General features: G+C 36.4%; 1 protein-coding gene and 1 long non-coding RNA gene across 5 annotated transcripts in view; one reads left to right on the top strand and one right to left on the bottom strand.

The window, feature by feature from the left end:
- LOC137218932 (uncharacterized) overlaps positions 1-16,322 on the top strand; it is a 213,334-nt gene that overhangs the window by 164,215 nt on the left and 32,797 nt on the right. The window lies entirely within an intron of this gene.
- COL24A1 (collagen type XXIV alpha 1 chain) overlaps positions 1-16,322 on the bottom strand; it is a 431,777-nt gene that overhangs the window by 122,979 nt on the left and 292,476 nt on the right. For all 4 annotated transcript variants that reach the window (XM_067726773.1, XM_067726774.1, XM_067726775.1 and 1 more), the window contains 2 exons: positions 15,449-15,502; positions 1,758-1,811 (listed from right to left, as the gene is read on the bottom strand). In XM_067726773.1, coding sequence (XP_067582874.1) covers positions 1,758-1,811; positions 15,449-15,502 — 108 coding nt within the window. The remainder of the gene's footprint in view (positions 1-1,757; positions 1,812-15,448; positions 15,503-16,322) is intronic.

A 16,322-nucleotide genomic window follows, 5' to 3' on the forward strand; every position in this document is an offset into this window, starting at 1 on the left:
TAACAGCCTTTTAGAAGGTATATATGTCTGCACTCTTGTCTTCTCAAATACATCTTCCCTGAGACTGCTAAAATGATCTTCCAAAAATACAAATCTGACTTTATCATTGCCCTATGCCTACCTCACAATGACTTACTGTAGCCCGTAAGATGAAAAGTTCAAGCTTCTTAACAGAGTATATAAGATTTTTCGTTTGATCTAACCATTTCTCTGTAATTTCATCTATCATCACTCCTTGTTTTGACTTTAAGCATCAAAGAATCCATACGGCCTCATGTTTGCATGTTCCTACTCATACTACCCCTTTTTCTGGAATCGCCATATCCTTATTCCCTCTTTTCATATGGCTAACTCATACTCATTCCTTAAAACTCATTACCCTCCTCCTGCCTCAATGGAGACAAGTCTTTTTCCCCTTATCCAGGTAAGGTTACATACCCATTGCTGTACTCTTATAATGCCCTGTGAATGTCTCCATCATTGGGTCTAACAGAAGTATAATGAGCTTTTACATGATTATCTTCTGGAATAGATTATAAACTGCTAAAGGAGTCAGGGACCATATCTCAGCCACCCTTGGACTCCCAGTGGATACACAGTACACAGCAAGAAAGCATGGCATAATCGTGGAATTAGAGGAGGAGAAAAGTTGTATTGGAATGTGGTTGAAAAGGTCTGCAGACATTAGACAATGCAGGACATTATCATGTTAAGAAATTGGCATTTTATTAAAGGCTATGAGAGCCACTGAAAAATTTCAAGGACAAGAATGATATGACAAAGGTAAACTGGCCACAAGTAGCTAAGGAATAATGGCAGTTGGAGGAGACATGGAATTAGAGCAGAGGACTGGAGCACCGGCAATGGGGACGGAAAGGAAAGGATGGAGGTGAGACATTAGTGGGAGCTTATTCACAGGGAAAAGAGCTGATTGAAGGAAGGGGAGTCTAGGATGACTCTCAGTTTGGGGTTACTGGGCATAAGGGATATCTTTCAGTGAGATGAGAATAAAAAGAGGAAAAACAGTGGGAAAGCGATGTGCTTGGTTTATATATTTTGAATTTGAGATGTTTGTGGGATACCTAGGTGCATACATAAAAGACAACAGGAAATCAATAACTGGAGCCCCAAGGAGAGAGGCATCAGTTAGAGCTATCAAGCTAGAGCTATCAGAATAATACTGGTAATTAAAGTCTATGTGATACTATGATTGTAAGCTGAGGAAGAGGAAGGACAGCTTCCCATCAAGACTGAGGCTAATCAGAAGGTAAAAAGCAGAATCAAGAGGGAGCAGTTTCACAGAAGCCAAGGGAGGAGAGAATTTATGCCTAATTTTTTAGCACTAAAGTTAACAAACAAAAGAAATGAAGTAATTGGATTTTATAATTATAACAAGTATGGTTTATTATTCTAAAATATATCTTGAATAAGAGTCACTTTTCAATATTCTTCTATAATGGAGTGAAGGGTTATCAAAGTTAACTCTAAATCATTGAAGGGAACGTTTTATTCACTTTTTGTTCTGTCATTTAAATGAACTGTTAAGGGAATTTTATATGCATAAAATTTGGTTCATACAACAGTCATCCCTGGTTTTAATAGAATTTTAGGTTTTATTTCCTGAATATGAAACAAAACACTATAAAATTATTCTTCAAAATATATATACCTAAGATATCAACTTAACTTTAAGAGGAGTCTTACAAAAAGTACTGAGTATTGATGAACTAACAAGAAAGAGCCCCAAGAAAAATTACCTCAGCACCCATTTCTCCAGGAGGTCCAGCATCACCTTGCAGTCCTCGTGGTCCCTATATTAAAACAAAATTTAGGATGTGAGAATTAAAATGTACTCTATATTTCAATTAACATATGCATATAATTATATCATATGTAATATAACACATAATACATTTATCAATGTATTACTTTACTCTCTGTATAAACAAAATTAAATCTTTAGTTGATTCACCTTTTTTTTGTTACTAATATTAAGCTTTGTTTGGATTCAAAAGAAAAGGAAAGAAGGACGGTGCCTTTCATTCTTTCATTCCCTAATTCACTCATTCATTCAATAAACATTTATCAAGCATCTAATAATTATGAAATAGAGCACTAAGGGCTTTCAGAGTTATCTTATTTAATGGGTGGGACAATTATAGATCCACTTAATATTCCTGAAAAACATATGACAAACAAAACAGCATTTTTGAAGAAGCAAATATATGGTTTCCAATGAAATAAAAATATGCTTGAGTTTGCTTAATGTCATACTTTATCATAGTAGTGAGTCCAGTTGAACAATTCCTCTGTTTCATATGAATAAATATAACAATGTTTACATGGGATAATCACTAAGGTGCAATAAAATGTATGTGGGACCTTTACGGAGATCTTTTCCCCTGTAATACTGAATAGTGTAATTATAAGTAAACAGACACTGAATAATTAGCTTATGGCCTGAACATTAAATTGCTAAACCTAAAGGATCTTAGTGTGTGAACCCATTTAACTGTCTAGAATTACTCTAGATAGATTAACACTTATTTAGAAACTACAATTTAATGCTATTTGCCCAGCCATCTAAAGAAGCTGTTTGAATTTTTTGGTCTTTCTGGAAAGACAGTATAAAGAAGGTGTTTTTTTTTAGGTTCAGAATATAACAAGATAGTTAAAATTCTATGAGTTTGTACTCCATCACAATTTGTGAACACCTCACTTTTAAAAAAATGTTTTAATGGGGAAAAATGTGGTATGGTTGGTTATCTTAAACTTTCTCTAAGTTGTTACATTAATGTTAATTTTAAAAAATTTGAAAAGTATTGGAAGTACAAAAAACCCCAGATTAAGTAAATAATCCATAATTCTACCATACAGAGATGACACTGTAAATATACTTGCATATTTCCTTCTAGTTCTTTTGTGGGAGCATACTTATAAAACTTATCTGTTTTCTTTTAATTATTTATATTATTTTTGGCTGCGTTGGGTCTTTGTTGCTGCGCGCAGGCTTTTCTCTAGTTGTGGTGAGCAAGGGCCACTCTTTGTTGTGGTGCACGGGCTTCTTATTGTGGTGGCTTCCCTTGTTGCAGAGCACGGGCTCCAGGCGCACAGGCTCCAGGTGCACGGGCCTCAGCAGTCGTGGCTCGCGGGTTCTAGAGTGCAGGCTCAGTAGCTGCAGCGTACGGGCCCATTTGCTCCGCAGCATGTGGGATCCTCCTGGACCAGCGCTTGAACCCGCGTCCCCTGCATTGGCAGGCAGACTCCTAACCACTGTGCCACCAGGGAAGCCCCTAACTATATCTGTTTTATGTTTAAGATTCTATTTGAAATATAAATATTTTACCATGTTACTGTAAATATTTCATAACAAAATTGTTCAATGGCTGCATATTATATTCCATCTAACATTCTGCAGTACCATAATTTAATCATTTTCTTAATGCTAGACATTTATATTTTTATAAGTCTTCTTTACAGTAAAATTTTGCTTTATAGGATTTATTATATGCCTATTAGACTATAAGTGAATGTTACAGTCTGTAACATCAGATGACACTGCCAAATAGTTAAGTATGTGAATAATAGAATTATAAGGTTGGTATGTAAGCATCACATATGTTGTCCTTACTCAATAGCACAGCCATTAAAGGTATTAAGAGGTCACTAATGTTTTTCAATTATGGCTTATTAAATATTATGTATAATATTTTAAAATTCATGGATTCTCTTCAGAATGTAGTTTTACCCTATTATAAACACACTGAGAGAAACATCTTTGTGCAGTAGTCTTTGTATGCATTCTGCATTTCCACCCCTGGAATAGAGTCTGAAATGTAGCATTATTTGGTCATAAAGTGAAGTCAATTTCCAGAAAGGCTCCAATAATTAACATTCCACAAGCAATGTATAAAATTAGAATCTATTTCATTGAATTCATCCTAGCACAGAATATTATTTTGTAAATTCTTCATTAATTTGATGGACAATCTGGTATCTTAAAATGTATATATGCTTGACTACCAGTGAGGTTGAATATTCTTTTTGTTATTTGTTTACCAGCTATCTGCAATATTCTACATGTTGCTTGATCATGTCCTTTGCCCGTGTATTCTGGGGGTCATTTAAAAAAATTGTAGAGTTCTTTATGTGTTGCAGACATTAAATTTTTCTCTGCCCTATTTTACTGCTAACATCTGCCCAGTTTGTGGTTTGTCATTTTATTTTAAAAATATAATGTTAAAGATAACTTTTAACCCCTAAATAAGCTCACTGTAGAACACCTGGAAATACATAAAAGTAAAAATGGGGCTTCCCTGGTGGCGCAGTGGTTGAGAGTCCGCCTGTCGATGCAGGGGACACGGGTTCGTGCCCCGGTCCGGGAAGATCCCACACGCTGCAGAGCGGCTGGGCCCGTGAGCCATGGCCGCTGAGCCTGCGTGTCCGGAGCCTGTGCTCCGCAACAGGAGAGGCCACAACAGTGAGAGGCCCGCGTACCACAAAAAAAAAAAAAAAGTAAAAATGACCCAAAATAACCATTTGACCCACTTAACATTTAATGTAGCTCCTTAAATCTTTTAGTGTTTTTAAAAAAATCTGAATGGGAGAAGTTTACAGGAAACTGGCTGGTTGTTGGTCTTTTTAACTAATTCTTTGGGCTTTTCTTTATAGACAACTATGTCATCTGCAAAAAAAGACAATTTTATATCTTCTTTCCCAGTCTTTTTTCTTTTCTTTTCTTGTTTCATTGCATTAGTTAGGACTTCCAGCCCAATGCTGAAGAGGAGTTTAAAAAAAGAGGAACATCCTTTCCTTGTTTCCCTGTTCTTAGGGGAAAAGCACCTAGCATTTCATCATTAAGTTAGCATTTCATCATGATGTTAGCTATAAGGTTGTTAAAATATATTCTTCATAAAGCTGAGGACGTTCCCCTTTCCTCCTAGTTTACTGTGAATTTTTATCATAGATGGGTATTGTATTTTGTAAAATTATTTTTCTGCACCTATTTTATATAATTTCTTTTTTAGTTTGTTAAAGTAATGGATTATACTAATTTATTTTTGAAGGTTGAACCAGCCTTACATATCTGGGATAAATCCCAGTTGGTTATGGTGTATAATTATCTTTATATATTAGTGGATTCAATTTGTTAATATTTTGTGGAAGATTTTAAAATATATGTTCATGAGAGATACTGGTCTGTAGTTTTCTTTTCTTGTAATAGCTTTGTCTGGTTTTGGTATTAGGGTAATGCTGGTCTCACAGAATGAGTCAGGAAGTATTTCTTCTGTTTCTATTTTCTGGAATAGATTGTAGAAAATGGGTATCATTTTGTTCCTTAAATCTCTGGTAGTATTCACCAGTAAGACCATCTGGGCCTGGTGCTTTCTGTTTTGGAAGGTTATTCATCATTGACTCAATTTCTTTAATCAATATAAGCCTATTCAGATTATCAAATTTTCCTTGTGTGAGTTTTGGTAGATTACATCTTTCAAGGAATTTGTCCATTTCATCTAGGTTATCAAATTTGTGAGAATGAGTTATTCATAGTACTCCTTTATTGCCTTTTTTACTGTCCATGGGATCAGTAGTGAAGGTCCCTCTTCCATTTCTAATATTAGTAATTTGTGTCTTCTTTTTTTTTATTCTTGATGATCCTGGCTAGGGGGTTTGACCAATTTTATTGATCTTTTAAAAGAATAAGTTTTTTGTTTCATTGATTTTCTCTATTTTTCCTGTTTTTATTTTAATTGATTTCTGCTCTGATTTTTATCATTTACTTTCTTCTGCTCATTTTGTATTTAATTTTCTCTTCTTTTTCTGGTCTCCTAAGGTAGAAGCTTGTTATCGATTTTAGATCTTTCTTCTTTTCTAGTATATTCATTCAATACTATAAATTTCCCTCTATGCACTGCTTTCACTGCATCCCACAAAGTTCGATAAGTTGTATTTCCATTTTCATTTAGTTCAAAATATTTTTAAAATTTCTTGAGACGTCTTCTTTGAACCAGTGTTATTCAGAAGTGTGTAGTTTAATCTCAAAATAGTTTGAGATTTTCCAGTTATGTTTCTCTTATTGATTTATAGTTTAATTCCATTATGGACTAAGAGCATATTTTGTATGATATCTTTTCTTTGAAATTTGTTAAGGTGTGTTTTATGACCCAGAACGCAGTCTGTTTTGGTGAATATTCCATGTGAACTTGAAAAGAATGTATATTCTGCTGTTACTGGATTAAGCAGTCTATAAATGTCAATTAGATCCAGTGTCCTGATGGTGGTGTTCACTTCAACTATAATTTTACTAATTATCTGCCTGCTGGATCTCTCAATTACTGATAGATAAGTGCTGAAGTCTCCAAATGAAATAGTAAATTTGTCTATTTATCCTTGGAGTTCTCAGTTTTTGCCTCATATAGTGTGATGCTCTGTTGTTAGATGCATACACTTTAAGCATTATTATGTCTTTGGAGAATTGATACACTTATCACTATGTAATGTCCCTCTTTATCCCTGATAATTGTTCTTGATCTGGTCTATTTTGTTGGAAATTAATGTAACTACTCCAGCTTTCCTTTGGTTAGTATTGGTACATCTTTGCCCATTTTATCTATCTCTTTACTTTTAATATACCTGTGCCTTTATATTTAAAGTGGGTTCCTTGAAGACAACATACAGTTAGGTCTTCTTTTTCTTTCTACTCTGTGTCTCTGTTTCTCAATGGGTGCATTTAGAACATTGACATGTAAGTGATTACTGATACCCCTGGGTTCATACCTACTATATTTATTACTGTTTTCTATTGCTACTCTTGTTCTTTCTTTTTTGTCTTCCATTCTTTTTATTCCACTCTTTAGAAAATTAAGACTTTTAATTGATTCCATTTTCTCTCTTATTTTAGCATGTCAATTATACTTCTGGTTTGATCTAGATATATATTTTTGCTTACATAGTCCTAAAGGAATTTAAGATTGTCATGAAGATTTTAAGGTATGTTATGGTTGGGGCTGAACTTCAAACTTATATACCTGATTTTCCTCTTACCTCTTTCAGTCATCTCTGCAGTTTCATCCTCTTCTACCAACATTTATCATATGTAGCATTTCTTCAAAATTCAGCCTTAGATCCTGTTCTTTTCTCTTTCCTATACTTTTTCCCTAGACCAATGACTCCAATATTTTAAATTTCAGGATATTATTCTGCTTTGAGCTCCACATCCAACTGCCATCTTCACAGTTCTCAAAGGCACCTCAAATTCAACATAGCTAAACTGACTTATAATCTTCCATTCTCAAACATAAATTTCTGCTGGTATTCTCAGTTTCAGTGAGTTATATCATTATCTCATTAATTCTTCAAGCCACAACCTTAGGAATCATACTTCATATGTAGCATATCTATTTCCTGTTGATTTTATCTCCTTCTGAATATTTTACATCTATCTACTCTTTCTTTCTGCTAATCATAAACAGTTCTACTATCTCTTATCTGGACTGGTGCTGCACAAAGCTATTCTTGTCCATTCTTAGTCCCTTCCAATTTGGTTTGAGCGAGCTTTACAGAACAGTAATATGATCATAAACCTAGCCTTATCCCTTCAGTGACATCCCTTTGTTCTTAGGATAGAAATACAAATATTTGGGAGTAGGGCTTACTGAGCTGCATGCGTTTTGTCCCCTCCCTCCCTTTCCATCCTCATCTTGCACTCACTTCCCACCTGGCTCTCTGTGCCACAACATGCTGGCCTTCTTTTAGATCTTTAAATAAATAAGTAGGGTTGTCTCCCAGTTCACGAGTTCTCTCTGGAATGACTTTTCTCCATATTTGCTTAAGTAACTACCGTTCATCCTTCAGATCACAACTCAGATGCTCCTCCTCTGGAAGTTTCCCTAAACCCAGATTAGGACAGTTTCTTTGTTATATATTATCTCAGATCTAACTAAGTAGCTCAAATATGTGAAACAAAGCCCATTATATCCATTACGAATTGATTTCTATTTTATTTAACAGACCCACTGACCCTGTGTCCTGAATGTCAATTTTTAGTTGCTATTAAGCCATTTCAGTCGTTTATTACTACAACAATAAATTTTTGCTTGTATAAAGCCTAAGATATTGTCTGTGCTGTTGCCATAGCCCTGTTGATACACTTATCTTGACTTAAATGTGTTCTCTCTTAAGATTAGCTTTAATTCCATTTCACTTCATCTAATATTACTGGCTGAATGATTACACCTTTGGCTAAATGACCTTTGGTTAATGCTGTTTAACAAATATGCATCAGGGTAGATATAACATGCCAGACATTATACCAGAAAAGAGGACTGTAAAGGTGCAAAAAATGGTCTCTGACTTCAAGGAGCTACAGACTCTTTAGAAGAAAGAGGTATTTAGAGATTTGCATGATATATGATCAAATGAATATTAGAATTAGGATGGCAGGTTAAGAGATACAAAGCAGAGAAAACTGAGAAGAACTTAGTTTGATAAAATCAACACCACATTTAAGATACTATATTTGGAAAAATTACACTCATAGGCAAGTGTTTACTATTGTTTGGAGAGCTTATACCATAGGTTAAATATGTAAAGGAGGAAATGAACACAGTTTGGTAAGAAGAGTTCTTTGTTAGAATTTTCTACTTCCGACTAGCTAAATGAATTATGCAGAAGCCACCTATAAACTTTTGTGTCAACTGATGGATAAGAACAACCCAGTAGTTTGAAAGACTATTTGTAGTGTCAATCTTAGAAGCATGTTACTGCACATTACATCTGACACTATTAACCAGAAGAATGGCTTCATAGGCAATAAAGAATATATTGTGAGAGATAAGGCATGGCAAGGTATTTCATTTTCACAATTCATTTTCTATGGAAACTCTATAACTGAGTCAGATTTATGAACTGGTGATGTGACTTTTTGAATTCTTTTTTTTAATTTATTTTTTTACTGTCTAAATTATATTATAACTTTTTTTACATCTTTATTGGAGTATAATTGCTTTACAATGGTGTGTTAGTTTCTGCTTTATAACAAAATGAATCAGTTATACATATACATATGTTCCCATATCTCCTCCCTCTTGCGTCTCCCTCCCTCCCACCCTCCCTATCCCACCCATTCAGGCGGTCATAAAGCACCGAGCTGATCTCCCTGTGCTATGTGGCTGCTTCCCACTAGCTATCTATTTTACGTTTGTTAGTGTATATATGTCCATGCCACTCTCTCACTTTGTCACAGCTTACCCTTCCCCCTCCCCATACCCTCAAGTCCATTCTCTAGTAGGTCTGTGTCTTTATTCCCGTCTTACCCCTAGGTTCTTCATGACATTTTTTTTCTTGAATTCCATATATATGTGTTAGCATATGGTATTTGTCTTTCTCTTTCTGACTTACTTCACTCTGTATGACAGACTATAGGTCCATCCACCTCACTACAAACAACTCAATTTCGTTTATTTTTATGGCTAATATTCCATTGTATATATGTGCCACATCTTCTTTATCCATTCATCCGATGATGAACACTTAAGTTCTTTCAATATCTTGGCTATTGTAAATAGAGCTGCAATGAACATTTTGCTACATGACTCTTTTTTTTTTGCAGTACGCGGGCCTCTCACTGTTGTGGCCTCTCCCGTTGCGGAGCACAGGCTCCAGATGCGCAGGCTCAGCGTCCATGGCTCACGGGCCCAGCCGCTCTGCGGCATGTGGGATCTTCCCGGACTGGGGCACAAACCTGTGTCCCCTGCATCGGCAGGTGGACTCTCAACCACTGCGCCACCAGGGAAGCCCCTACATGACTCTTTTTGAATTATGGTTTTCTCAGGTATATGCCCAGTAGTGGGATTGCTGGGTCATATCGTAGTTCTATTTTCAGTTTTTTAAGGAACCTCCATACTGCTCTCTATAGTGGCTGTACCAATTCACATTCCAACCAGAAGTGCAAGAGTGTTCCCTTTTCTCCACACCCTCTCCAGCATTTATTGTTTCTAGATTTTTTGATGATGGCCATTCTGACCGGTGTGAGACGATATCTCATTGTAGTTTTGATTTGCATTTCTCTAATGATTAATGATGTTGAGCATTCTTTCATGTGTTTGTAGGCAGTCTATATATCTTCTTTGGAGAAATGTCTACTTAGGTCTTCTGCCCATTTTTGGATTGGGTTGTTTGTTTTTTTGTTATTGAGCTGCATGACCTGCTTATAAATTGCGGTGATTAATCCTTTGTCAGTTGCTTCATTTGCAGATATTTTCTCCCATTCTGAGGGTTGTCTTTTGGTCTAGTTTATGGTTTCCTTTGCTTTGCAAAAGATTTTAAGTTTCATTAGGTCCCATTTATTTACTTTTGTTTTTATTTCCATTTCTCTAGGAGGTGGGTCAAAAAGGGTCTTGCTGTGATTTATGTCACAGAGTGTTCTGCCTATATTTTCATCTAAGAGTTTGATAGTTTCTGGCCTTAGATTTAGGTCTTTAATCCATTTTGAGCTTATCTTTGTGTATGGTGTTAGGGAGTGATCTAATCTCATACTTCTACATGTACCTGTCCAATTTTTCCAGCACCACTTATTGAAGAGGCTGTCCTTTCTCCACTGTACATTCCTGCCTCCTTTATCAAAGATAAGTTGACCATATGTGCATGGGTTTATCTCTGGGCTTTCTATCCTGTTCCATTGATCTTTCTGTTTTTGTGCCAGTACCATACTGCCTTAATTACTGTAGCTTTGTAGTATAGTCTGAAGTCAGGGAGCCTGATTCCTCCAGCTCCGTTTTTCATTCTCAAGATTGCTTTGGCTATTCAGGGTCTTTTGTGTTTCCATACAAATTGTGAATTTTTTGTTCTAGTGCTGTGAAAAATGCCAGTGGTAGTTTGACAGGGATTGCACTGAATCTGTAGATTGCTTTGGGTAGTAGAGCCATTTTCACAATGTTGATTCTTCCAATCCAAGAACATGGTATATCTATCCATCTATTTGAATCATCTTTAATTTCTTTCATCACTGTCTTATAATTTTCTGCATACAGGTCTTTTGTCCCCTTAGGTAGGTTTATTCCTAGATATTTTATTCTTTTTGTTGCAGTGGTAAATGGGAGTGCTTTCTTGATTTCACTTTCAGATTTTTCATCATTACAGTATAGGAATGCCAGAGATTTCTGTGCATTAATTTTATATCCTGCAACTTTACCAAATTCACTGATTAGCTCTAGTAGTTTTCTGGTTGCATCTTTAGGATTCTCTATGTAGAGTATCATGTCATCTGCAAACAGTGACAGTTTTACTTCTTCTTTTCCGATTTAGATTCCTTTTATTTCCTTTTCTTTTCTGATTGCTGTGGCTGAAACTTCCAAAACTATGTTGAATAAGAGTGGTGAGAGTGGGCAACTTTGTCTTGTTCCTGATCTTAGTGGAAATTATTTCAGTTTTTCACCATTGAGGATGATGTTGGCTGTGGGTTTGTCATATATGGCCTTTATTATGTTGAGGAAAGTTCCCTCTATGCCTACTTTCTGCAGGGTTTTTATCATAAGTGGGTGTTGAATTTTGTCGAAAGCTTTCTCTGCATCTATTGAAATGATCATATGGTTTTTCTCCTTCAATTTGTTAACACGGTGCATCACGTTGATTGATTTGCATATATTGAAGAATCCTTGCATTCCTGGAATAAACCCCACTTGATCATGGTGTATGATCCTTTTAATGTGCTGTTGGATTCTGTTTGCTAGTATTTTGTTGAGGATTTTTGCATCCATGTTCAGCAGTGATATTGGCCTGTAGTTTTCTTTCTTTGTGACATCCTTGTCTGGTTTTGGTATCAGGGTGATGGTGGCCTCGTAGAATGAGTTTGGGAGTGTTCCTCTGCTATATTTTGCAAGAGTTTGAGAAGGATAGGTGTTAGCTCTTCTCTAAACGTTTGATAGAATTTGCCTGTGAAGCCATATGGTCCTGGGCTTTTGTTTTTTGGAAGATTTTTAATTACAGTTTCAATTTCAGTGCTTGCGATTGGTCTGTTCATATTTTCTATTTCTTTCTGATTCAGTCTTGGCTGGTTGTGCATTTCTAAGAATTTGCTCATTTCTTCCAGGTTGTCCATTTTATTGGTATAGAGTTGCTTGTAGTAATCTCTCATGATCTTTTGTATTTCTGCAGTGTCAGTTGTTACTTCTCCTTTTTCAGTTCTAATTCTGTTGATTTGAGTCTTCTCCCTTTTTTTCTTGATGAGTCTGGCTAATGGTTTATCAATTTTGTTTATCTTCTCAAAGAACCAGCTTTTACTTTTATTGATCTTTGCTATTGTTTCCTTCATTTCTTTTTCATTTATTTCTGATCTGATCTTTATGATTTCTTTCCTTCTGCTAACTTTGGGGTTTTTTTGTTCTTCTTTCTCCAATTGCTTTAGGTTCAAGGTTAGATTGTTTATTTGAGTTGTTTCCTGTTTCTTAAGGTAGGATTGTATTGCTATAAACTTCCCTCTTAGAACTACTTTTGCTGCTTCCCATAGGTTTTGGGTCATCGTGTCTCCATTGTCATTTGTTTCTAGGTGTTTTTTTGTTTCCTCTTTGATTTCTTCAGTGATCACTTCGTTATTAAGTAGTGTATTGTTTAGCCTCCATGTGTTTGTATTTTTTACAGTTCTTCTCCTGTAATTGATATCTAGTCTCATGGCATTGTGGTCGGAAAAGATACTTGATACAATTTCAATTTTCTTAAATTTACCAAGGCTTGATTTGTGACCCAAGATATGATCTATCCTGGAGAATGTTCCATGAGCACTTGAGAAAAATGTGTATTCTGTTGTTTTGGGATGGAATGTCCTATAAATATCAATTACATCCATCTTGTTTAATGTATCATTTAGAGCTTGTGTTTCCTTATTTATTTTCATTTTGGATGATCTGTCCATTGGTGAAAGTGGGGTGTTAAAGTCCCCTACTATGAATGTGTTACTGTCAATTTCCCCTTTTATGGCTGTTAGTATTTGCCTTATGTATTGAGATGTTCCTATGTTGGGCGCATAAATATTTACAATTGTTATATCTTCTTCTTGGATCAATCCCTTGATCATTATGTAGTGGCCTTCTTTGTCTCTTGTAATAGTCTTTATTTTAAAGTCTACTTTGTCTGATATGAGAATTGCTACTGCAGCTCTCTTTTGGTTTCCATTTGCATGGAATATCTTTTTCCATCCCCTTACTTTCAGTCTGTATGTGTCTCTAGGTTTGAAGTGGGTCTCGTGCAGACAGCATATATATGGGTCTTGTTTTTGTATCCATTCAACCAGTCTGTGTCTTTTGGTGGGAACATTTAATCCATTTACATTTAAGGTAATTATCAATATGTATATTCCTATTACCATTTTCTTAATTCTTTTGGGTTTGTTATTGTAGGTCTTTTACTTCTCTTATGTTTCTTGCCTAGAGAAGTTCCTTTAGCATTTGTTGTAAAGCTGGTTTGGTGGTGCTGAACTCTCTCAGCTTTTGCTTGTCTGTAAAGGTTTCAATTTCTCCATCAAATCTGAATGAGATCCTTGCTGGGTAGAGTGATCTTGGTTGTAGGCTTCTCTCCTTCATCACTTTAAATATGTCCTGCCAGTCCCTTCTGGCTTGCAGAATTTCTGCTGAAAGATCAGCTGTTAACCTTATGGGGATTCCCTTGTGTGTTATTTGTTGTTTTTCCACTGCTGTTTTTAATATGTTTTCTTTGTATTTAATTTTTGACAGTTTGATTAATATGTGTCTTGGCATGTTTCTCCTTGGATTTATCCTCTATGGGACTCTCTGTGCTTCCTGGACTTGATTAACTATTTCCTTTCCCATATTAGGGAAGTTTTCAACTATAATCTCTTCAAATATTTTCTCAGTCCCTTTCTTTTTCTCTTTTTCTTCTGGAACCCCTATAATTCGAATGTTGGTGCATTTAATGTTGTCCCAGAGGTCTCTGAGACTGTCCTCAGTTCCTTTCCTTCTTTTTTCTTTATTCTGCTCTGCAGTAGTTATTTCCACTATTTTATCTTCCAGGTCACTTATCCGTTCTTCTCCCTCAATTATTCTGCTATTGATCCCATCTAGAGCATTTTTAATTTCATTTATTGTGTTGTTCTTTGTTGCTTGTCTTATCTTTAGTTCTTCTAGGTCCCTGTTAAATGTTTCTTGCATTTTGTCTATTCTGTTTCCATGATTTTGGATCATCTTTACTATCATTATTCTGAATTCCTTTTCAGGTAGACTGCCTATTTCCTCTTCATTTGTTAGATCTGGTGGGTGTTTATCTTGCTCCTTCATCTGCTGTGTGTTTTTCTGTCTTCTCCTTTTGCTTATCTTACTGTGTTTGGGGTCTCCTTTTTGCAGGCTGCAGGTTCATAGTTCCGGTTGCTTTTGGTGTCTGTCCCCAGTGGCCAAAGTTGGTTCAGTGGGTTGTGTAGGCTTCCTGATGGAGAGGACTAGTGCCTGTGTTCTGGTGGATGAGGCTGGATCTTGTCTTTCTGGTGGGCAGGTCCACATCTGGTGGTGTGTTTTGGGGTGTCTGTGGACTTATTATGACTTGAGGCAGCCTCTCTGCTAATGGGTTTGGTTGTGTTCCTGTCTTGCTAGTTGTTTGCCATATGGTGTCCAGCACTGTAGCTTGCTGGACGTTGAGTGAAGCTCGGTGCTGCTGTTGAGATGGAGATCTCTGGGAGATTCTCGCCGTTTGATATTTTGTGGAGCTGGGAGGTCTCTTGTGGTCTAGTGTCCTGAAGTTGGTTCTCCCACCTCAGAGGCGCAACACTGACTCCTGGCTGCAGCACCAAGAGCCTTTCATCCACATGGCCAAAGATCTGTGCCCCAGCTCATAGCGAACTTGAGGTGACTCGAGCCATCTGGCTGCCCCACTGTCCGTCCATCTGTCGCCTCTGCAGTCAGTCTGTCCGACCTCTCACTGGCAGGCTCGCAGCTCAGCTGATCAGCCTCCAAAGGTGCTGCCACCGCCAGTTTCCCCAGTGAGGGAGAAAGATGCGACTCTTTTTGAATTATTGGCCTAACAGCATTTCTGTCAAGTTTCCACATTTTGGCCCATTACATGTAGAGTCTGGCTTCTCTATATGGTCTTTTGTTATAGAGTTGCCCTCATAAATGTGATTTTGTGTGTGGGTGGGCAGTGTAATAATTATTATACAAACAGCAAGCCATTCAGAAAAAAAATTCTGAGATTTAATAATTATCTTTGCTGAAAACAGAAATATGTGAAGTTTTAACAGTTCCAGGCAAACAGGACCAAATTTGACTTTATGAAACCAGGAAGGCACTAAAAATTATATTCACAGCAAAACATTCATTCTTATAATTAGGTGCCCATGACGATTTCCAAAACATACCAGCCACAGCACAACAGGGCAATAATAACAGATAGGTAAAATATATTATACAAAAAAATAAACACAATTAAAAACACATGAAGATAAACTTACTGGTTCTCCTGCAAATCCCCCGTCTCCTGTACTCCCAGGGGGTCCTTGTAAACCCTGAATAAACAAAGGCAACACTTGAAGAAAAAGTGATGCTTGTAAATGTTTTAGTCAGTTTCCCTACCTCAGCTTTCCCTCAAGATCCTCCCATCTAATTTTTCTGTCTACCTCTATTTGTTTTTTCTTTTGTGGAAAAATATGCCTAACATAAAATTCACCACTTTAGCAATTTTTAAATGTATAGTATGTGTAAATTTACAGTACTGTGGCATTAAGTATATTCACATTGTTGTGCTAGCATCACCACCACCTATTTTCAGAACTTTTTATCTTCCCAAATTGAAACTCTGTATCCATTAAATAACTCCCTATCCCCTACCCTCTTTCCCTGGCAACACGACTCTACTTTCTGTCTCTATGAATTTGAATCTGCTTTGAATCTGCTTTAAGTACCTTATATAAGTGGAATCATACAATATTTGTTCTTCTGTGTCTGGCTTATTTCATGATGTCTTCAAGATTCATCCATTTGTAACATGTGTCAAGACTTCCTTCCTTTTCAAGGTTGAATAATATTCCCTTGTATGCATATACCACATTTTGTTTACCCATTCATCATCAATGAACACTTGGGGTTTTCTACCCTTTGGATATTGCGACTAATGCTCCTATAAACATTGGTGTGCAAGTATCTGTTTGTATCCCTGCTTTCCATTCTTTGGGGTATATATGAAGAAGTGGAGTTGATGGATTATATGTAATTCTATGTTTAACTGTTTGAGGAGCTAGGCATACTGTTTTCTATAGCAGCTCCACCATTTTACATTCCCACCAGCATAGCACAAGTATTCCCATTTCTCCACATCCTTGCCAACAC

This window comes from Pseudorca crassidens, chromosome 2 (assembly GCF_039906515.1).
Source record: "Pseudorca crassidens isolate mPseCra1 chromosome 2, mPseCra1.hap1, whole genome shotgun sequence".
Classification (NCBI taxonomy): domain Eukaryota; kingdom Metazoa; phylum Chordata; class Mammalia; order Artiodactyla; family Delphinidae; genus Pseudorca; species Pseudorca crassidens.